Raw genomic sequence first — 22,267 nt, 5'->3', positions numbered from 1 at the left:
CACTTGTTCTAAATAGCCCTATGACACCCTATGACAATAGGGAACACAGGCCACACTTCAATCAGGAAAGCAGGGAGGGGCTTACCTTTCAACGTGCTGAGCGTAAAGCAAGACTCATCTTGGAAATTCTGAACCATCTGAAAGGCAAAAGAGACACGCTCTTCTCAACGGTGTCTTCACAGCACTGCAGGCTGGGGGGGGGGGGGGCTGCAGAGGCAGCCCAGTCGGTGCTGTGTGAGCCTGAGGGCGGCACCAGAGCAGCACCAGGCTCCTCTGACCTCCGCATGCCCATGGGCACAAGACAAAAGTTAGTAAAAGACAGAACATTTATTTATTTGCTGGGACATCTACTCTCTGTACTGGACTAGAGGAAGGTTTTATGTTACAACAAAAATCGATTTTTAAAAACTAAGCACAGAAACAGGCATGGAGAACTACACAAACCCCTCCCCATGTGCACCCTCAAGACACGCTGAAGAATATTGAGAGCAACACTATGATGAATAAAGCTCATACCATCCCTGGCATTGCCAGTGGCAGGAGTGTGAGCCAAGGGGGATCTAAGCAATCATAGCACTCAGAGGCAGAGTGAGCCTCAGCTACACACATCAGCATTCATGAATCAAAAGCATACGGTAAGAGTGAAAAAATGGGGAATGCCCTGGAGGAGAGCATGACTACTCCACACCTGGAAGTTTTTAAAGTAGGCGGAAAAAAGCGGCCTACTGGCGTGAGGACATGGACGGTTGGTAGCATGCTTGCTTTGCAGGAGTTTGATCCCCAGAACGCAGGTTAAAAACCCACCAAATAAAACAGGCATGATGCCGTGGGCTTGTAACTCTGGGCTGGGCAGATGGAAACAAGAGGATTGCTCAGCTTCCCTGAGCAGCCATCACAGCCTACTTGCCAACTCTAAGGCATGAAGAGATCCTGTCTTCAAGGCCATGGTGGGTGGTGCCCAAGAAACAACAGCCAAGACCATCCTTCCGGTTAGGGAGAAAAAAAGAAACGTTTGCTATACAACACACATGGACAGACAAAGGTCAAAGATGATCTGAGTCCACAGAGGGGTTTATAACCATCATAGTCTAGTAAACTGGGTACAGGGACTTGGATACTTATAAAAGTGTGTCAGTCAGGGTCAGTGAGGTAGGTCAAGCACCTGCTGTGTGAGCCTGAAGACCTGAGTTTGAGTCACAAAACCCACAGAGGAGGGAGAGAAACCACTCACACATAGTGTCCTATGATCTCCATACACACACCACAGCATACAAATACCTGCATGCACACATGCACACACATGTAAAAACAAGATTAGATTGTATGAAATCTTTGCATGTGTATGCTGCATTTCCCAATATATAGTTCAGAAATAGGTAAAATATAGACATATACATAAACATGCACGCCAAAACCAACAGGTAGCAAAGCCCCTTTCAATTAAAACAAACAAAAAAGCAACCCACTTTTTATTGCCTGCTCTGGACTACTGCCTCAAATCCTACAAATGCACCCACCTGTCGACCCTGCCCCTCCCTGCAGGGCCTAATGGTGCGTGAAGAACATTTATTCTATACCTCAGCCTGCTCCAGGTCGGACTCTTGGCCGCCCAGCCACTTGGGCATGAAAAAACCAGGGCCCACAAGGGTTTAATCAGTAACTCCCTTGTTTAATTGAGTGCCCTTGCACCCCAGGGGCTGGCTCCTTGCTGGCCAGGCTGCCTCCAGCACTCTGGGTAATTCCGAGCTGAAGGTTTCCAAATTGATTCGGGTTGAGTGGGAAGGAGACTTGGGGGAATGAGAATGGCCTACTTAGCCAAGGTGGCGTTTGAGGTCTGTTCTCTGCTTCACTTGCTTAACGGCCTGCTGCTGAGGGCACAGGGCAAGTGGGGGAGGGGCTTCCTCGGGGACTTGGGAAGTTGCAAAGCATTTACACTCAATGTTTTTATCTTCTCAAAATGAAGTCTTCAGGGGCCTGTGGATGCGGCTCCACTGCCAGAGCGCTTGCTCAGCTAGCAAGTACAAAGCCCTGGGTTCCGCCTCCAGGGCTACAGAAACCAGGTGTGATACAGTAAGAGATGTAATCCCAACACTCTACTACCCCAGCACTAGGGAGGTGGAAGTGGGGAAACCAGCAAGTCAAGGTTATTCTCGGCTACACAGCAAGTTCAAGACCAGCCTAGGCTACAGATCCTGTCTCAAACAAAAGATTCTCTTTGAGGCACAAAGTAGCGTGTCTTCTACTCCACTGAGCAGTCTACCACTCCAGGGCTAGTCAGCTCTAGAGGCAGAGACTTCTGGTTCCATTTTCGTTTTCTGTGAAATGGAAGCTGCTTTAAGCTAGACTTGGCGGTGGCACATGGCCGCAGTTCCAGTGCCCACAAGGCAGTGGCAGGAAGACTGCGCATGATCACGGCTAGCCGGGTCTACGGTGAGTGCTGGGCTGGTCAGGGCTCTACACTGAAGTCAGAACAGAACGAAGAAGTGTAACTTCATTAAGCTGGGCCTGTGACACACTTCTGGGACCCTGGCGCTTGGGAAGCAGAGACAAGCAGAGCCCTGCCACAAGTCAAGGCGAATCTGGTCTACATCACGAGTTTCAGGATGACTAGAGTTTCATAAGCAGACTTTGTCACAAAACAAAAGCAAAACCAAACCAAACCACAGCACCCATTCCTGAATCTGTTACTTGCCCAGTCCTCCAAAGGCTTCTTCCTCTGGGTTTCCACCAGATCTCCACCCCATCTCAGCTGTCACATCGGTGGGCAACCTCTCAGTGTCTCTGTGCCTCAGTTTCCTATGTGTGACATGGGATCCTAGTGGGGACTTCAGTGTACGCACGTGTACACATACACACACACACACACACACACACACACACACAGAGAGAGAGAGGGAGGGAGAGAGAGAGAGAGAGAGAGAGAGAGAGAGAGAGAGCGAGCACAGCAAGGCACAGCAGCATTAGCTGGTTTGGATCTGCAGTGTCTCCCCGAGGCCCCAGTGTACTTGGTCTTGGCCTCTGGTGCTTCTGGGGTAAGAGGTGGAGCCCAGTAAATAAGGCTTAGTGTTGAACGTGATATGGGGACCTGTGCCCCGCCCTCGCCCCCTTCCTTCTTGGTCATAGTGAGAACAATATATTCACTCTCCTACCATGACGGGCTAATATCACCACCAGGCCCTAATAACAGGAAACGGCCAGACCGAAATCTCTCAAACTGTGAAACAGAGTCGTGTGTGTGTGTGTGTGTGTGTGTGTGTGTGTGTGTGTGTGTTAGCACCTTCTCTCCAGCACTGAGATTACACCGTGTCCAGCTGTTGATATGGGTTCAGGAGATCGAATCCAGGTGCTCACACTTCAGATGAGCTCTTTACCGAGCCTTCCCCCAGACTGAACCATTCTTCTTAGGTTTGCGATCCCAGGTATTTGCTACAGTGCCAGAAAGCTAACTGTTTCCATTCTGAACAGTCAGTGGAAGGAAGATCCAGGACGCCACTGATCCATCGTGGGCAAGGGATACCCAATTTGGTGGGCAAGTCTGCTCAACACATCTCTCCTCCCTGAAGGGCTGGGGCAAGGTTCCAACAGGACTCTGTGACTTCCTAGACCTTCTGCTAGCAGCTGCTTCCAGCTTCCTTCCATGGGACTGTGTTGAGCAAGAACAAGCCTATTGGGCCCTGGAGAAGGCTGAACTAATAATGGTGTTTGCCCCACCTCCGATCTCTAGGTAGCATGTGGTGGAAGGAGAGCACTGATCCAGCAAGCCGTCTTCTCATCTGTGTGCAGCGGCACTTGGGCACCCACTCACCCACCTGGCACCCCTCACAAAATAAAGAAATACATGTAATAAAATGTGTTTAATTATAGGGCTTGTTGCCAGTCCCTTATAGAGGGAGGGCAGGAGAAGGGTTCTTGGCTCCTCATGTGAAGCTGATTCTTCCTACAGCTCCCTCCCAGGTTTATGTAATTAGTTTGGAAGGGTAACTGAAAGAGAGACTCTGGGGTCACCTGCACTCCTGTTAAGTGAACCTAATAAATTAATCAGTCCTGGAATTGTTACTTTAGTCTGTGGTTGATGCCCTATCTCAGGGGAGAAGACAGTTGTTCATGTTTCCCCGGGAAAAGTCTTGCGACGTCAACGTGGCAGCCCTTTAGACGCAGTCGTGATCAGAACATCCCTTGCACTGCAAGCGGCTGTTACAGATCCAGCTTTGAGCAAGCCACACACGTAGAAAACACTGAGAACCCTGACCAATGGACTTTCCAGCCCTCCCAACCTGCCTATGTTGCCATCCTTATGCTGTGGTGACCCCCAACCACAAAATTATTTCGCTGTCACTTCATAACTTAATTTTGCTGCTATCGTGAATCATAACTCTTGGAGGCAGCGGTTTGATAGAGGAGTTGTGACCCACAGGTTGAGAACTGCTGCTGTAGCGTCTGCTACTATGTGGGGATCTGGGGCTCCTCCCGAGGGCCAGGTTAGCTCACCTCATTGCTCACCACCACATGGATGCCAGTGGGGCCCTGCCGGTAAACCCGGTGGATGTGCTGCGGGGGGATGCTGTACAGGCTGGCGATCTTCTCGATCAGCTCCAGGGTGGTCAGCTCTTCCAGGAAAATGGCATGGTACACTGGAGAGGAGGAGCAAGTGCCTTCTTTAAGGGGCCATTAAATGAACAAGAACCTGTCCCATCATGAGAAGCTTCCGTGTGAGGATGCTCATGCCCAGAGCCATGGATTCTGCTGGAAGCTGAGGAGGCTGGTAGAGCCTACTGACAGGTAAGCATAGCCTGGCTGGTTTTGTCCCTCAAGGGCACAGACCCAACCAGACCCCAATGTACCCAACTAGAGGAGGGGAGGCCTAGAGGAGCAACGGAATTCAGATGCGGTGCACACAGCCTGCACCACGGGAGGAGAGCGCGCCATGTCACCTTCCAGGGGTTACTCGGTGGCAGAAGGATATTTAAAGACAATTATTAGTGCATGCTGGGGAACCAGCCAACTGAGCACCAGAATTCATTGCTCTGTTTCCTTGCTGTGGATGCCACGTGACCTGGTGCATCTGCCACATGGACTGTGCCCCCAGACTGTGAGTCATAACAGACTTCCTTCCTGAAGTTGCTGTTGCTTGGAGAAAAGTAACTAAAACACCGAGAACAAAAACTGAACAGACTCAGGAGACAGCTGCAGGCTCCGCCCCACTCACCAAACAGGCTATTGTCCCCGCTGCCATCCTGCTCCTGTGGCAAGGGTAGTCGATTCTGCTCCATCTCCTGACAGACATAGATGGTCATCTTTGGCCTCACATTCCTGGCAAAAGAAAAGAAAATAATTCACAAATATGATAGGCTGTTGCTCTAGAATGTTCTGGAATGCTCTAGAATGTTCTGGAACCTTGAGTAGAATTTGCAGTGTGGAGGGATTTAGGGAAAGTGGGTGTTAGGGGTGCAGAGTGCTTCTCATGGTCTCCCAGGATAGAATTCAGCGCTGGTGGATGTTTGTGGAAACTATTTTTTTTTTCATTGCACAGCTCCTAGGAGGCAGATCTATGGCTCCTCCTCAACTGTGTTCCCTCACTCCACACTATTTTTTTTTTCATTGCACAGCTCCTAGGAGGCAGATCTATGGCTCCTCCTCAACTGTGTTCCCTCACTCCACAACTGTGCTGTCTCCAGCTGGCTAATTGGTTTGAACTTCAGGGCTCAGGAGCAGCTCAACAACCCAGCACATGTTGGTATACACAAGCTCTGGGTTCCAGTCTCAGCACCAGAAAGAATAAGGAGCACAAAATCTCAGTAAGAACTTAAACTGGGTTTGACTGTGATGTGAACTCTAGTGCCAGGTTTCTGGACTGGCATAGAACATTTCATTTCCATGGTGGTAGAGAGTTCTGTCAGACAGCATCACCTTGAAGATTGCACTGTCTGCTCTCAGCCAAGACTCTGCAACTGTCCAGACTCTGCGCTACTGACTAAAGGCCAAGATCCAAGGGTCCAATGGAGGAAAGGGAGGTTGTGATGGTTAATATTAATTGAGGGTCTAGAATCATGTAGGGGACAAACTTCTGTGAGGGAGGGAGTTTCTAAATTGGTGTCAGTGAGGTGAGAAGCCCCACCATAAATGTAGGCAGCAGCATCTCATGAACCAGGGTCTCCTACCCCACACAAAGAAGAAAGCAATTGAACGTTCTTCTCTTCCTGTTTCCTGACTTTAAAGACACAATGTGACCAGCCACCTCCTGCTACTGCAGCCATGACTTCCTTGATGAACTGTACTGTGAGGAGCAGAGGAAGCCCTGAGTGAATGTGTTTTGTTGCCACTAGTTGGCCGTGCCAAGGACCCAGGCCTCAGACCCATGGGAAAACGGCAAAGCCTTGCCCTGGAGTGGGGCTCAGAGAGTCCATGTGTGAATACTGATAGTGAGTTCAGAAAACATCCACCATGTGATGTGGGATTCCCCTCTGTATGCTGTGAATATCATTTGGTTAATAAAGGAACTTCTTTGAGCCTATAGCAGAGCAGGGTGGGGCGGAGCAGAGCTAGGAGGGGAGGACTGGTCTGAAGGCAGAGAGAAAAGAAGGGGGGGTCAGAGAGTAGTCAATACAGATGCCACAGCATAAACAGCAGCCTCGTAGCGATACACAGATTACTAGAAATGGGTTAAACTAAGATATAAGAGTTAGCCAATAAGAAGCTAGAGCTAATGGACCAAGCGGTGTTTTAAATATAGTTTCTGTGTGGTTATTTCGGTTCTGGGCGGCTGGGACAAACAACCGGTGTCCTCCAACAAACACCGTGGCTCCCCCCCTTGATGTTTCCGGCCTGAAGACTGCTCCCCTACAGAGACTGCTCCCACTGAGGTTAGCTAAACCATCCTTCCTCAGCTGTGCACCGGAAAACCTCCTTCCTGCTTATCTGTAGCACTAACCCTTGTTCAGCTGCATGCAATCACCCACCTCTGTTCAGCTCTAATAAACACACTGAGCCTGCCTCCATCAGGGAGCCCAGTCTTTCCAAGCCTGGCTTTGCTGTATGTGTATCTGTCCTTTCTTCATTCCCTAGCGGCCCCAGTCTGGTCCGTCCTTGGAGCCATGCTGGATGTGGCACTGTACCTTCAAACCATGAGCCAAAACAAACCTGCCTCTTCATAAGCCGCCTTTGCCAGGCATTGTCGAGGCAAAGAGAAAAGGAACTAATACTGAGGTGCTTGTGAGTGAGGACCACGGAGCCCCGTGTCGCGTGAACTCCACATGGCATCTCCTTCACTATCCACCCTCCCAACGTCTCCTCCAGCATTTACCCCCTCCAGTGCTGGGGTATGGAGGGACTCCTTCCATCAGCTGGCCCCACCAGCAGGCACACCCACAGTTCAAAAGGCTTGGGTGGGGTTTCTTGCTATACACAGGCAGCCTAGTAGCCAGTCTTTGGCTGGCTTCTCTACAACCAGCACCTACCTGCCTTTGATGGCATTGAAGAGTCGAATCCCATCTGCAGGGCCACAAACCTGGACCAAATCATCTCTAGACATTTTCAGCAGGTCAGCACCTAAGCGGGAGACATGCAGCACCATTTACATGGCATACACCTCCAGACCCCACAGCAGGGTTGGGGCAAAGTAGGTCCAGCCCCACCCTCAGTGGGCATTAGACATTCCACAGAGAGAAATGGCATAAGGCTAAACAACTGCAGGAGGTCACAGCTGTACAACGTCAGGGCCTGCATGACAGGTATGCGCTGTCCTTATTCGCTAAGAGGGCCTGCCGTTTTTAATACTGCCAACGTGACAGGATCTAACAAGCCTCTGGGCAAGTTTGTGAGGAGTTTCTAGACTTGGTTAACAGAGATGGGAAGATCCACCCTGAACATGGGCAGCACCAACTCATGGTCTGGGCTTCTGGACTGAATAAAGAGAGGAAGGAAGCTGATCTCCAACGTCCATCTTGGTTTCTAGGCTGTGGATGATGACCTATGAGCAGCTGCCTCACACTCTTGCTGCCTCAATTTCCCCGCCTTGAACTCTATCTTCGAACTGTGTAGAGCCAGTTCTTCAAGCTGTGAGAAAGGGAATCCACACTGAGGGCTCCTCTGGACACAGCCACGGGCCCACGGGACGGGACCCTAACTCCACAACGCTCACCTGAGAAGCTGGCGAAGAGCCGGCAGAATTGTGAGAAGCGGTTGCGGTGCAGCCACTGCTGGGCATCCTGGATAGAGGCTGAGGGGAGCAGGTGCTGTGGGTGAGAGAAAGAAGGCTCAACACGGTCACAGAGCCAGAGGGACCACCAGCAAGCCAACACCCATGCATACTTACATCACTGCCCAGGGGCAAGGGCTCCACGGGGTGCGTAGGTGAGCTGTTGCTGTAATGGAAAAGAGATGGTAGATGAACATGCGAACTTCCAGGGACATGAAGATTCCAGAGCCTACCTACAAGGTGCCTACATTCCAGCAGGTGTGTGACTGCCTGAATCAGACAAACTGTCCTAATCTCTCACAATGTCTCTTGAACTCACCTGTTACTGCATGGGAAGTTTAGCATGTTCAAGCAACTACTCTAACTGTGTAGTCTGCAGCAAAAACCAAAAAGGGCTACCCTTGCGACGGTTCAGCTTGGTAGGATTTACAATCACCATGGAAACAAACCTCTGCACATGTCTGGGAGCAAGTTTCTACATCAAGCTAATTGAGGTGGGAAGACCCACTCCACAATCCCATGGGCCGGGGTCCTGAGGTGGGAAAACCCACTCCACATCAGCATCCCATGGGCTGGGATCCTGGGCTGAGAAGACCCACTCTACACATCAGCATCCCATGGGCTGGGGTCCTGGGCTGACTATAAGGGAGAAAGGGAGCTGAGCTGAACATCCATCTCTGCATCCTGCATCCTAACTGGATATAGTGTGACCAAATGCCTCACACTCTGGCTGCTGTGGCTTCTACACAGTGATAGACTGTACCTCCTTAAATTGTGAGCTGAGATAAATCCTTCCTTAAGACACTTCTTGTCAGGAATTTTTATCCCAGTGCAAGGAAATTTCTATAATACCCAAGAGTTCCAGTCTAAGGAAAGGACAAGGTGACCAGGCCACACTCCTTACAGGAATTCTGCACCTAGGAAGCCGCAGCTGGACCAGAATCATCAGCTGAATCCTAGCCAGAAGGGCACATTCAGGGGTACAACCTGAATACACAGGTTGGTACCAACTTAGGAAGAAAATCATGGCCTGGGTTTTCCCAGTAGGAAGGTACAGAAGTGCTTGCCATGCAAGCACACTCAAGTCCCAACACCCACATGAAAACTCGTGTGGTAGGGCATGCCTCTAATCCCAGTGCTGGAGACGAGACAGAAGCTTCACTGGAGAGCACTGGCTGCCAGTTTCACCAAGTCAGTGAGCAGAAGACACCCGGCATCAACTTCTGGTTTCCATGTGCACACACATACATATTTACGTGCACACACACATACAGTCCCCTTGCAGAGATGACCCTCATCCCAGTCATCAGCAGCTTTCCACTGTCTGTATCACAGGTCCATCACTGGTGTTGAACCCTAGCTCCCTTCTGCATCAGGGAAAGCAGGACTTAGGGAAGTTAAGGAAGTTGCTCCCCAGAGTGTACACATTAAAGAGCAGGTTTGTCTGAACTAAATGGCCCTTTTCTTTTTATTCTATACTCATGAGAAGACATTTCACAATGGTAAAACCAGGTTCACAGGCAGCCTTGCTTTTTCTTCTTTTTAAATTTTTTTTGATCATATCTCCTTTAGTTTGGGCTAGCCTTTAACTTGCTACATAATCTAAAACTTCTTGATCCTCTTCCACCTCCAGAATGCTGGAATCACAGGTGCCACCACACCAGGTGCTGAAGATCAAACCCAGCGTTTCCTCTACCAAATGAGCTCCAGCTCCATCCCCAACACTGATTTTTCATTAAGGACTGCTGAGGACTGCTGAGGAGGGGCTCAAGGCGCAAACCACACCGGCTAACAGCATCCAGGCTGGAGTCTCCTCACTACCAGGGCATTACTACAGAGCCATCATAGTGATGTCTGCACTCGCCAGGGCCTCAAGCCTATCTGTGGCCAAGTCAGCCAAGGTTCAGCAAAACTAGCTTTGGTACAACAAACACGGAAACCCAGGGTGGAGGCTCCTACCTCGACAGTCCCTCAGGAAGCATACACTAGAGTTAGAGAGAAAACCAAGGAGAACCTTCTAAATGCCTCAGCCACCCAGCATCCACCTCAGGTGAACACTGGCCTTCAAGGTAAATTCTCACAAACCCAATGCCACTTGTGGAAGTATGCAGAAACACATAAACACACACATACACAATCTCTCTCTCCCCCCCCCCACACACATAACCAGGTGTGATGATACACAAGAGGCTGGCAAAGTAGGACTCCAACCAAGTTCCAGGCCAGCCTGTGCTAACCAATAGCTCAAGACCAGTCTGGATTATACACAACCCTACCTCAGGAACCCAAGGCTAAATAAGGGAGCTGAGGATGTAGCTCAGTGGTAGGGCTCTTGCCCTGGATTCTACCCCCAACATGGGGGTCAGACAAGGAATAGATAAATATAGCTGCAATTGCTATACCAATTAGCCACACTAAAACCCAAATAGATGCCAGGCCATGGGATGAAGGAAATGGACCCAAACAGGAACCTCTACCCCAATGCATGCCAGAACCCCAAGGAAAGGAAGGTTGGACATACCCTTCACCGAGGCCAAAGCTGTTGGGAGAGCCATTATAGCTTGGGGATGGAGCACTGTTCACCTGGTAGGCTACATCAGGCCACGGAGAGCACTGTGGGAAGAGATACAGGACAGTGTGACTCAACAGCTGTCTTAGGACAAGCTCAAGAGAGCGGCCCACGCACCTTAGGCCCTTTGACGTAAGCAATCAGTACTGACATGTCAGCACAGCCCATACTGACAGCACTCACAAAGAGCCATGACCAGCCACACTGCACAGCCACCCAACATGACATGGAGCAGGCAAACCAAGAAGTGCACCCCTTTCAGCTTCCTGGTAGTCAACCCGAAGGAGGAAAGAAGCATCATGTAATGCCTAAACCCACAAAAGCAGACAATCAAACCCCAACTAGTCACATATGTTGAAATACATGTGGAATTCAGAGCTAAAACCCACTCTATAAAGTGAGGAGACAGCATGCAGGGCAGGGCTGCAGCAAGCTGGAGGGGTCCTGGAATTCTTCCAAGAGTTGTTCCTCCCAGCCAACGTGCACAGTTACTCCACTTTAGTACCCATCTGGGCTCCAAAAGATGGAAACATGTATAATGTGAGCCTTCCCCTGGAGGACATTCCAATGCACAGGCCAGTCGCGGGTGCTAGGGAGAGAACACAGACCTCCAGGGAAAGGGAGCGCCCCAAGCCTGAGTTTCTTCCCTTCCCTCTCTCGTAGGCTTGGAGAGGGGCAGCCTGAAGCATTCCTAAAGACTGACTATCCCCCACCAAATGCCAGGTTGGTAAATATTTAACCATTGTGAGTGTGGGCTGGAATTTGTTGATGCTAAATCCTACGGAGGGAGGAAATCTGATGAGCTGATAGAAGGGGCACGCTGGCATCCCAAGGTCACAGCCTGGATCCCTTGTGCCAGCTACGCTGTGCTGTGGTGAGGGCCTGCACAGCCACAGAGCACACTCTCTTCTTTCAGGGAAGTCGGGATTAGAACAGAGAATTGGGGCTCAGCCAGGATGAGAAACATCACTAGATGGGGTATTCCTGGCAACATCATCAGCCAGGCATGGACCAGGCATGGGAAGAAACTGCATGAAACAGTCCTTGAGTCCTGCTGGCAGGGAGCATGCGGAAACTTTCCTGTTCTGGGCTCCCTGCCCACTGTCACCCTCAGAAAAATAAAGTGCCAGTACATACTTGCAAACCTCATTAGCTTTTTATCCAGCTTATGCAAACATGCCTCACATGTGACTTACACATACACACATAGGCATACGCACAGCTAGGACATGGCCTCCCTCCTCTTGGATTTCTACACGCAAGTCTCACCATCACCAGAGCCTTGACCTTGCATGGCCATCCTGGGTCTTATACATGCCTTCAAGGGGAATCCAACTAGTCAAAAATCCCCAACACAGTAAGGAATGGCTATTTAAAAGAAAATAGACCAGCAAAAGTAAAGCCAGTGACAGGAAGCAGGGAGAGCTGGCGATGGCTTCTGAGCAGCTCTCTGAACCCAAGGATGGCTGCAGAGGGCTGCTTCTGTGGTGTCAGGAAGTGCATGTCTGTATCTGTCCGAAGAAGAACTAGCCAGTGCTAGGGACGGGCTGGGGCTCAGTGGCCGAGCATTGTATGCACCTGAGATCTTGGCCAGGGTCCAGCTCTGACACTGAATCTTAGATTTACTTGTGTATTTATTGTATTATGTGAGTATATATGGTGTGTGTGTGAGTGTGTGTGTGTGTGTGTGTGTGTGTGTGTGTGTGTGTGTGTTTGGCATGGCTTGTGGTAGAAGTCAGTTCCTTCCTTCCACCTTGGACCTGGGGATCCAGTTGCTGGACTTATGCAGCAAGCACTTTTACTCTACTGAGCCATAAGTCTGTGCTTGCTTGCTGCACATTGTGGTGCACAGTTTTAATCCCAGGACAAGAAGCAGAGGCAGGCGGATCTCTGTGAGTCAGAGGCCAGCCTGGTCTGGTCTACATTGAGAGTTCCAGGACAGCCAGGGACACATAGAGGACCCAGTCTCAAACAGAAGCCAGCGCCTACACTACCAATCTGCTGTGCACCATGTCCTCGGCTCACTCCAAGCCCACTCCCAGCCGCAACTCACCTCAGTGAGGATGGTGGTTTCATAGGATGGCTGGTACTTCTCCTTCTCCTGAGCTGTTCTTTTTTCCATCTTTTCCCGGTCGGTTTTCTGTTTCCGGTCAGCTCCCTTTGGCTGCAAGTACAAAATACAGGGTCCCTTGGCTGGGAAAGGAAGACCAAGGCCTCGGGCTCCCACATCAACCTGGCGTCTGAAGAGCAGGCAGGACAGCTCTGCACCTCCCCTGAGGTCTTGAGCCAACTGTTTGGCAGCTCAGTAGGTACTTAGGAAAGATGGCTACCAGTGGCCACTTGCTTCTGGGAGGAGCCATGGAGAACCAAGCAAGATGAGAGATATACCACAGTGCTGGGGTGACTGATGGAGGTGAAAGTGCCTACTGGCAGGCAGCCTGTGCCATGCTCACCTCTACTCAGGCCCAGCATACCCAGCCCTCAACTCATCTCAACTTCAATGGTATATCTGTCTCTCTTGTAGCTAAATGACAGTGCAAAATCTCCGTGCTACTCAACAGTGCCCTGGCCTCACAGCCAAACCAGATAGGCTCAGGGCCCGAGCTGATGGCAACAGCCCGAGGCTACAGTCCCTTTCTTGTCCCTCCCCTATGGCTTCCATCCTGCTTGGCATAAGACTCAGAGCCCCTCAGCCTGAGCAGTTTTATTACACACTTGTGCTATGCAGATACCAGCAATTAGTTCAGGTCTAGTGGCCTCCAGAACTCCCAGGCCAGTGTGTGCCTTCCTCAGGCCATGCCTTTTGGTTCCGTGCTCAAGGGCTTCTAGGGAAGCCTCCTCCGGGTTACACCAGCTCCAGATCAAGATAAGCCTGCAGTGAGCTACACAGGGACACTAACAGCAGGCAGAGTATTCACTATGTGAACAGATGAAGCTGTGAGGGACCCAGGGTCATGGCAGCCACATCTAGCTCCCTGCTCTAATACCAACTTTAGCCTCTCCTTCTTGCCTCAGAGGCCACAGGTGAGGTAGGTGCGGCCAGACCGTCAACTAGCATGCATGGGGTAAAGCTCTCCACCGTGTGTCCTTCAAGGAGCTGGCTGGTCAGAACATGTTGGCTTTCTTTTTCAGAAACATGACACATCAAGAACTTGATTTTGGGGGGCTGTAAAGATGGCTCAGCAGTTAAGAGCACTGACTGCTCTTCCAGCAACTACATGGTGGCTCACAGCCATCTCTAGTGTGATTTGATTCCCTCTCCTGGGATAAAGGTGTGCATGCAAATAGAACACTCAGATACAGAAAATAAATACATAAATATTTTTTAAGAAAAAAAAGAACTTGATTTTGATCCCCCTGAAACTACGTAAAAATAAAAAGGCCATGGCATAGTTGGATAAACTATGGGCAAATACTTCAAATTCCAGAGGTGGGGAAGCAGACCAGTAGATCCTTCAGACTAATGGTTGACCCCTGACCTCCACGTGCTACACATGTATACTCAACCCCCACATACACATACAAACACCCCTTAGACATACAGAGAGAAAAGGTATCTTATAGGTAACATGCCTGCCATGGACTCAAAGTACCAGAACTCACAGAGGGTGATGGCATTCTTGCTTTTCTGGGGGCACTAAATCAGTTGGGGGGCAGCCTCAACTGCTCAGCCTCCAGGTCTACGGCTATCCCTGCTCAGGAAGAGCAGCCTGAGCCTGCTGTCTCTCTAGCACATCCCTAGCTGAAATTGACTCTTCCCTGGTCTCCAGTGCCAGCAGGTTCCAAATTCACCTGGATGTAAAGAAGGGGATTCTGGGACAGATATTAAGGCTGGTCACCTAAAGTGACCTCTAATGGGAGGGGGCTCCAATTCTCTACAGGTAAACAGAAGCAGTTTAACCTGCTAGTCACGGGCTAACCTCGTGCTCTAAGAATGGCAGGGGCCTAATGCACCTTCCATTTCCCTGAGGCCACAAGGGACTGTGGATAAGAACACTGGCTCCCACCTTCAGGAAATAATCCAGACTGAGGAGGTAAGAACCAGCAGTGAGAGACTGCAGGGTGAATCAGGACAGCAAGAGGCTGGATGGTCTTCTGAAGATGTTTCTTTCTAAGATGAAACTTAGACAGAACTCAGGACCTCCTTGCATGCTAAAGCCAGCCCTCTACCACTGAGCTCCACACCACCTGAGAGTCTTCTCATTTGTAGAGTTCTTGTGAAATACGCACCATGCAAGTGTGAGAGCCTCAGTGTGGAACCAATACTCATGGAAAAAAGCCAGGTGTGACGACGCACACACCTGGAATAATACTGGTGCTGAGGAGGCAGAGACAGGAGGATCCCGGGAGGTCAGGCAGCCACACTGTATCGGTGAGCTCAGAGTTCAGTGAGAAACACTGTCTCAAAGACTAAGGAGGACAGTGAGCTGGAGAGACTGCTCAGGTGGAGAGATTGCTCAGGTGGAGAGATTGCTCAGCGGATAGAGGCAATGCCTGATGCCATGAGTTCAATCCCCAGGGCCCACATGGTAGAAGGAGAGCTGATTTCCGTCCTCTGACATCTGTAAAGTATTGTGTGTGTGTGTGTGTGTGTGTGTGTCTCCCTCCCTCCCTCCTCCTCCTCCTCCTCTCTCTCTCTCCTTCCTTTCTCTCCCCCTCCCTCCCTCCCTCCCTTCCTCCCTTCCTCTCTCTCTCTCTCTCTCTCTCTCTCTCACTCTCTCTCTCTCTCTCACACACACACACACACACACAAACCAACCAATGAAGAGAAAAACGGCACTGAGCTGGACCTCCAAGAATGGCCCCTTGGGCTCATGTTTACTTCTTTTTTGTTGTTTTTTCTGGGACAGGATCTCACTCACTTTGCTGCTCTGGCAGGCCTGGAGCTCACTTTGTAGACCAGGCTGGTCTGAATTCACAGATTAAAGGCACCGGTACACCGGCGTTTGCCCTCATGTTTAAGGAGATGCTACATGGGAGATCATATGAATTCCTGTGAAATTCTTGGAGTCTGGGAAAATACAACTCTTAAAAAGATGCCAAGTCGGTCATTCTTAACAAAAGCAGAGCCTTGTACTGATGTAGCGAGATACCCCATCCAACACTTTTGAGTAACCAGAGAAGGCTGGTCAGGGACAGGCCTAGATCCACAAGAGAGAAACGCAGGAGGCCACACACCCAGCAGGGTCTATGCTCCGGGCATATAGCAAAGCGTCATTGGCAGGCGGGTTTGATCGGGGTTGGCTTGAACACCTACCTTGAACACCTTGATCTGGCAGCTGGCAGAGTGGAGATGCTCCGTGTATTCCCCATTCTCGTTCTGCTTAAACGTGTCAATCTGCACCCGAAAAGGCACTCCTTTCTCACCCCCATGCTTCCTGGGGGTGAATTCTGTGCTGATACAGTGCACCTGGCGGGTGCGGGGGGGGGCAGAAATCAGGGAGGGGAGGAGTCTGGATGCCCTAAGCCTCCTCTCCCCCAAGGACTGACCATCCATGCTTCAACTCCCGGCTCTGTTTAACTTCTCATTAACCCCCACATCAGGTCAAGCAAGGCCTCCCTGCTCTCTATCCATGAAACACACACAATGTCCACTTCTGTCCCTATCTGATCAGCTAAAGCCTTATCATTGTTTTGGTCCACTAAACAGCATCAGTTTTTACCCAGGAACCTGTCTCTTGGTATATCCTAGACTTGTAGAGCACATTCCTGTTGCTCTCTGAAATCCAGGTATCCTGGTTACTGAGCAAGTCTGCAGCCATAGTCAGAATGCCCAACTCATCTCTGTCCTTCTGAGTGCTTACGACAGAGAAGGTGCTGGATACTGTGCGGTGCTCTGATACTATACTGTTATAAAAGATAGCATTACTGCAATACAAATATAACTAAATTTTGTGGCAAGCATATTACTTGCTCTTAAAGACTCTCAGTGTGTTCCAAAGTGTGTGTGCAAACACATGCCTGTGCACCTGGAACACAGATGTTGGCATTGTGGTTCTTCTTCAGCTGCTCCCCATTCTACTTAGCACTCGGAAGGCAGAGGCAGGTGGGTCTCTGGTGAGTTCAGGGCCAGCGTGGGTTACTTAGAGCAGTGGCTCTCAACCTTCCTAGTGCTGTGACCCTTTAACACAGTTTGTTCCTCAGGCTGTAGTGACCCCAACTATAAACTTATTTTCCCTGCTATTTCATCACTGTAATTTGCCACTGCTAGGAATCTATCTTTGGAGACAGAGGTTTGCTAAAGGATCACAAGACCCACAGGTTCAGAACCACTGACAGAGTATTCCAGGGCAGCCCAGGGCTTCATAGAAACACTGTCTCAAAACAAAAATAGAAAACAAAACGAAAAACCCAACTTGTTACATTTTTATTCACTGTGTGTGTAAATGTGGGTGGGTGGATGCCGAAGGCCAGAAGAGCTTTTGGCAGTCAGCTCAACCCTTTACTATCTAGGTCCATGGAATTAAACTCAGGCTATCTGGCTTAGCACCGGGTGCCTGTACCTCAGGCCATCTCATGATTCCATGATTACTTGTTTTTCTTTAATGGTGTGTGTGTGTGTGTGTGTGCGCGCGCGTGCGTGCGCGCGTGTACACAGAATGTTTGTGTGCATCTACATAGAGATTAGAGATCTACTTCAGTCTACCTTGATGTTCTACGTCAGGGTCTCTCCCAGGCCTGAGACTCACTAACTGAGCTAGGCTGGCTGCACTCACCTACTTTCATCCCCACCCCACCCCCACCACATAGTACATCACCATTCCAGTCTTTCTTATATGGAGGATTGAACCCAGGTCCGTAGGCTTTTGTGATGAGTACTTTACAGACTGAGCCATCTCCCTAGCCTTGAAAATACCAAATCTTTTTCAACCTCACAGCGTTCTGTAAGCAAGAACCCAAACATAATTCCAACATTCCAAGTCCTCGCTTCAACCTCCTGACATGTGACCCTGAGCCCACCCATCCTTTGTCCTCCCTCAGCTATGTCCCTCCAACAGGCCGATGGGTGCTCCCCAAAGCTCCCAGGTTTGCTTACCTGAATGAATGCAGATGCTCTCTTTGCCGGATCCCACAAAAACTCCACAGCATTCAGTTGGGTTGGGCTGGCCCTGGGGTCCAAGATACCAACAGACAGTGGAACATCTGCACACACACACAAAGTGCGAAGTCAGATCCTAGATCCCAGATACCCTGCTGCTGATCTGAAACTAAGTTTCAAATCTCTGCTGGCAGACAGCCTGGCAGGAACTGCTTGATGCCTTCATCCTTTCTTATGGAAAGTTCCTCTTGACTTCCATGTGGAAGGGCTGGCTGTTGCCCTGGTCTGCACACCCTATCATCAACGCAGCTTTTCCCAAAGCACAGCTGAGGGCTGTGGAAGTGGGGCGGTCAGTACCTGAGCCCTCCAGCTCTGCAATATGCCCACCCTTCCCTAGCCACTCATCAAAATCCTTGAGAGAGCCAGGCATGGCGGCACATGATGCACTCAGGAGGCAGAGGCAGGTGAATTTCTGTGAGTTTGAATTCGACATGGCCTACACAGAGTTTCAAGCCAGCCAGGTTGACTGGCCTTAAAGAACACCCTGAGGACAGCACCCAGTGAGTGGCTTGGGTCACCAATGAAAGCTCCTTCCTCCTTCCCTCCCTCTCCCTTCTGCATATGTATATTTGGGTATTTGTGCCAATGTGTGTGTGTGCGTGCGCATGGACACACACACGCACATACATGACGACCACCCTTGGGTGCTTTGCCATAGTTTTCAGAACAGGGACTCTCACTGTGTCTGAAGCTCATCAACTCAGCTCAGTTAGCCAGACAGCAGGCACTAGGGATCTGCCTGTTTCTGCCTCCCCATTGCTGGGATCACAACACATGGCTTCTTTTTACACAGATTCTAGGGATTGAACTGAGGTCCTCATGCGTGCACTTGGCCAGCGAGACATCTCATCAGTCTCTGCCTGAGCCATCTCCAGTGCTGGGACTGCATGCATGTGCTGCCATGCTGGGCTTCCCTGTGAGCATAATTCCAAGTGGCATTCACAAAGAACCCCTACATGGCCCAAGTGTTCATGGTTGGCACTGGCTGGGGAGACTCACCAATGTCCAGGATACGGTCCCCAGGCCTGCTCCACCGCCAGCCCTCCAACTGCTGGTGCTCTGTGTACTGTAGCCGGCGGTCATGAAAAACTACACGGATGATACTCTGTGGAAGGCAGATGTGGGAGGTGACTATATGCAGGGACCGAGGGGCCCCAAGAAAAGCGGGCCTCCTTGTTCCTGACCAGGAAGAACCCGCCACCCCCTCCAGACCCTTTTTTTTGGGAACCCTAAGGACATGGACAAGGGTAAGAAGGGTGCCGATGCCTTCCATGGTTCCTGATATTCTGAGCAGCTTTACATACACGTCTAACTAATATGCTATTCTATTATTCATGCAGTGAAGAAAGGCTCAGTGGGGGGCAAAATGAGGCAACCCAGAGCACACTCCACCAACATAAGCCACGCTACCCTGGTCCACTGCCTACCCATTTCGTGGAGACAGTACACTCCAAAAACTGGGACCATCCCCAGCCCCCAGGCATTCAGACCCTCCTGCAGCAAGTGAGTGTTCACCCACCTTCAAAGTACTCCCCCTCCAGCATGCGAGTGCTCACCACCTTCACAATGCTCTCCCTCCATGTGTGAGTGTTCACCCACCTTCAGTGCTCCCCCTCCACGTGTGAGTGTTCACCCACCTTCAGTGCTCCCCCTCCATGTGTGAGTGCTCACCCACCTTCACAGTGCTCCCCCCTCCACGTATGAGTGCTCACCCACCTTCACAGTGCTCCCCCTCCAGCGTGTGATTGCTCACCGACCTTAACAATGCTCCCCCCTCCAGGTGTGAGTGCTCACCCATCTTCATGGTACTCCCCCTCCAGCATGCGAGTGCTCCCCCTCCAGCATGTGAGTGCTCACCCACCTTCACGTATTTCGTATTCAGATCTTGGAAGTCCCCTAGCTTCCGATTCTCCAGCAGTCGGATTTCATATGACTGACCTGAGGGAGGATGGAAATACATTTTCCATTTCTTTCTGTAATTTTATTTTGAAACAAGATCTCAGTAGCCTTAGCTGGCCTCAGACTGCTGTGTAGGTAAGAAGGAACATGAATTTCCAGTCCTCCTGTTTCTGCCTCCCAGCCACAGCCAGTTTATTCATGGGTTGCAGGGCTCCAAGATCGGGTCTACACACTTGCACAGCGAGTACTTTACATACTCAGTTAAAATTTTAATTTATTTTTAAAAACCAATTTCTCAGAGCCAGAGAGATAGCTCAGCAGTTCAGAGCACTGGCTGCTCCTCCAAAGGACCTCAGTTCAATTCCCAGCTTTACATGGTGGCTCACAACCATATATAACCTACAGTTCCAGGGGATCTGGCCTCTGAAGGCACCAGGCACACATGTGGTGCACAGACATACATGCAGCCAGAACACCCATACACATAAAGTGATTTTAAAAAGTTAAAAATCAAATTCTCAGTCAGGCATGCTGGCACTCAGAGGGGAAAAGGCAGGCAGGTCACTATGGGTTACCAGCCAGCCAGGGCTACACGGTGACACTGACTCAGAATAAATAAACAATCCATTCCTCAAAGTTTCATTTTAACATGAACAGCTGCTATGAGCAGCTTACCAGGGAAAGACTTCCCAACCTGAAGTCAGAGACAAATAGGAGACACAGCTCTAAAGTCCCATATATACAATGTGAATCTAAAACAAGGCAGTGTCAGCAAGCCCGGAGACTACTGGACAACTTCACAGGCATGGATGTCTGTGTACCACATGGCAGCCTAGAATCCCAGTGTAGAGCTGAGGCAGGAGAGAAGGATTGGCGGTTCAAGGCCAGCACAGGCCCTGTGAGATTCTTTGTCAAAGAACAAAACAAGGAGCTGGTGAGGTGGTAGAAGCAAAGAACAAACTTCCACAAGATGTCTTCTAACCTTCACACACACACACACACACACACACACACACACACACACACACGTGCATGCACATAAAACATTTTAAACGAAAGAGGCAACTAGTTAGATCAATACCTACACCCTCCTTCATCCAGTTATGGAAATGGGAATGTGGCCTTAAATTAGGACAGACAGTCTGAGCAGACGATTAAACTAAGGATTCTAAGGTAAGGGGACAGTTGGAGAAAAGCCTGGGCCCCAAATCCAATGGCTCGTACAGTGACACACAGTGACAGAGAGGGAAAGGAGACTATCAGAGTGGAGGAAAGTGACGTGGCCACAAGCCAAGAACTGCCTGGAGACGCCAGAAGGTTAATGGACAACAGTGGCACCTCTGCCCAAGAAACAGCCCAGCTCCCTGAGACACCTCTCTTCTAGGCTCTGAGCTGTGAGAACCAGCTGCCAAGGAAACAAGCCAAGCGAGGATGCCGGAATGGGCACAGAACCGGAAATCAAACCATTTGGTGCAAATATTTGCTGAGTAACAAGTACACAGGGAGCACACTGCAAACCCTGGGGCTTTGAGAGTGAGTGGAAGGGCCCCAGCCACATGTGCACCAGATTCCTGACCACAGTGGCTAGGCCTGGACCCGATGCTGGCCGTGTGGAGGTCAGAGAACAACAGCTGTCCTTCCTCAGCCATCAGTCAGTCTGGTTTTTGAGAGTCTCTCACTGGCTGGTGGCTTGCCAAGTTGACTGGCCAGAGAGCCCCATAGATCTACCTGTCTTTGCCTCCCTCGAGCTTGACCTAAAGAGAGTGCCACCATGGCCACCATGCTCAACTTTCCTATGTGAGTGCTGGGAACCAAACTCAGCACCAGGCATTTTTATCAGTTATGTTCTTAGCAACTCAGACATTTAAGCTCCGCTTCTAGGCCCCTGAACCAAGAGTCCAGCACTCCCTCGGCCTGGACATACTGAGGGCCTTCCACACCCTAACTGGTTTTTCCAGTGTCCTTGCCTTTGCTGAAGAATGTAGGTGGTGTTTGGCAGAGGCCCAAGGCCCAAGTGGTCATTACATGCATTTACAGGAGCCCCAGGGAGTCAATTAGCTCTGGCCCCAGGCTCTGCAGGGCAACCTCTACTCAGGTCAAACAGAGGTAACTCCTGCCAGTAGAGAATTGTTTCCAAGTCTGCACCAAGAGGCAGCACTGGCAGGTCGGACCCATTGCGTAGATTGTGGGCCGGGTTCACATGGTGAGCTTCATCACAATGGGAATCCAGCCTATGGTCTTCCCATGCCATCTTCCTGGTCTTCCCCATCTCAAACATATTGCCAAGGATGCTCTCTATAGAGCCACCCTGCCCCTCCCAAGTCAGCCTGTCCCCTGTGTGCCTCAAGGCTAACACACTAGGACCAGGCTGTCCTCCCCACAAGCTAGCTGGTGAGCATGGTCACACTCACCATGAGTGGCTCGGCCAGTACTATTTCGTATGCTTTTGCACTCGCATGGGCAGAAGGTTCTCTGAAGGCCCGGACCATGTCTGAGGTCTCTGTGT

General features: G+C 50.4%; 1 protein-coding gene across 3 annotated transcripts in view; it reads right to left on the bottom strand.

The window, feature by feature from the left end:
* The window catches only part of Tfcp2l1 (transcription factor CP2 like 1), a 52,797-nt gene that overhangs the window by 3,323 nt on the left and 27,207 nt on the right, over positions 1-22,267 (bottom strand). For all 3 annotated transcript variants that reach the window (XM_041649125.1, XM_041649127.1, XM_041649124.1), the window contains exons 3-14: positions 19,724-19,800; positions 18,862-18,967; positions 17,800-17,906; positions 16,021-16,173; positions 12,817-12,927; positions 10,716-10,807; positions 8,312-8,360; positions 8,138-8,231; positions 7,455-7,545; positions 5,207-5,310; positions 4,489-4,631; positions 86-137 (exon numbers count right to left, since the gene is read on the bottom strand). In XM_041649125.1, coding sequence (XP_041505059.1) covers positions 86-137; positions 4,489-4,631; positions 5,207-5,310; positions 7,455-7,545; positions 8,138-8,231; positions 8,312-8,360; positions 10,716-10,807; positions 12,817-12,927; positions 16,021-16,173; positions 17,800-17,906; positions 18,862-18,967; positions 19,724-19,800 — 1,179 coding nt within the window. The remainder of the gene's footprint in view (positions 1-85; positions 138-4,488; positions 4,632-5,206; positions 5,311-7,454; positions 7,546-8,137; positions 8,232-8,311; positions 8,361-10,715; positions 10,808-12,816; positions 12,928-16,020; positions 16,174-17,799; positions 17,907-18,861; positions 18,968-19,723; positions 19,801-22,267) is intronic.

Source organism: Microtus oregoni, unplaced genomic scaffold (genome assembly GCF_018167655.1).
Source record: "Microtus oregoni isolate MIOR12 unplaced genomic scaffold, Mior012 000003F_ref0000135, whole genome shotgun sequence".
Lineage (NCBI taxonomy): Eukaryota > Metazoa > Chordata > Mammalia > Rodentia > Cricetidae > Microtus > Microtus oregoni.
This window is presented reverse-complemented; position numbering and strand designations above follow the sequence as displayed.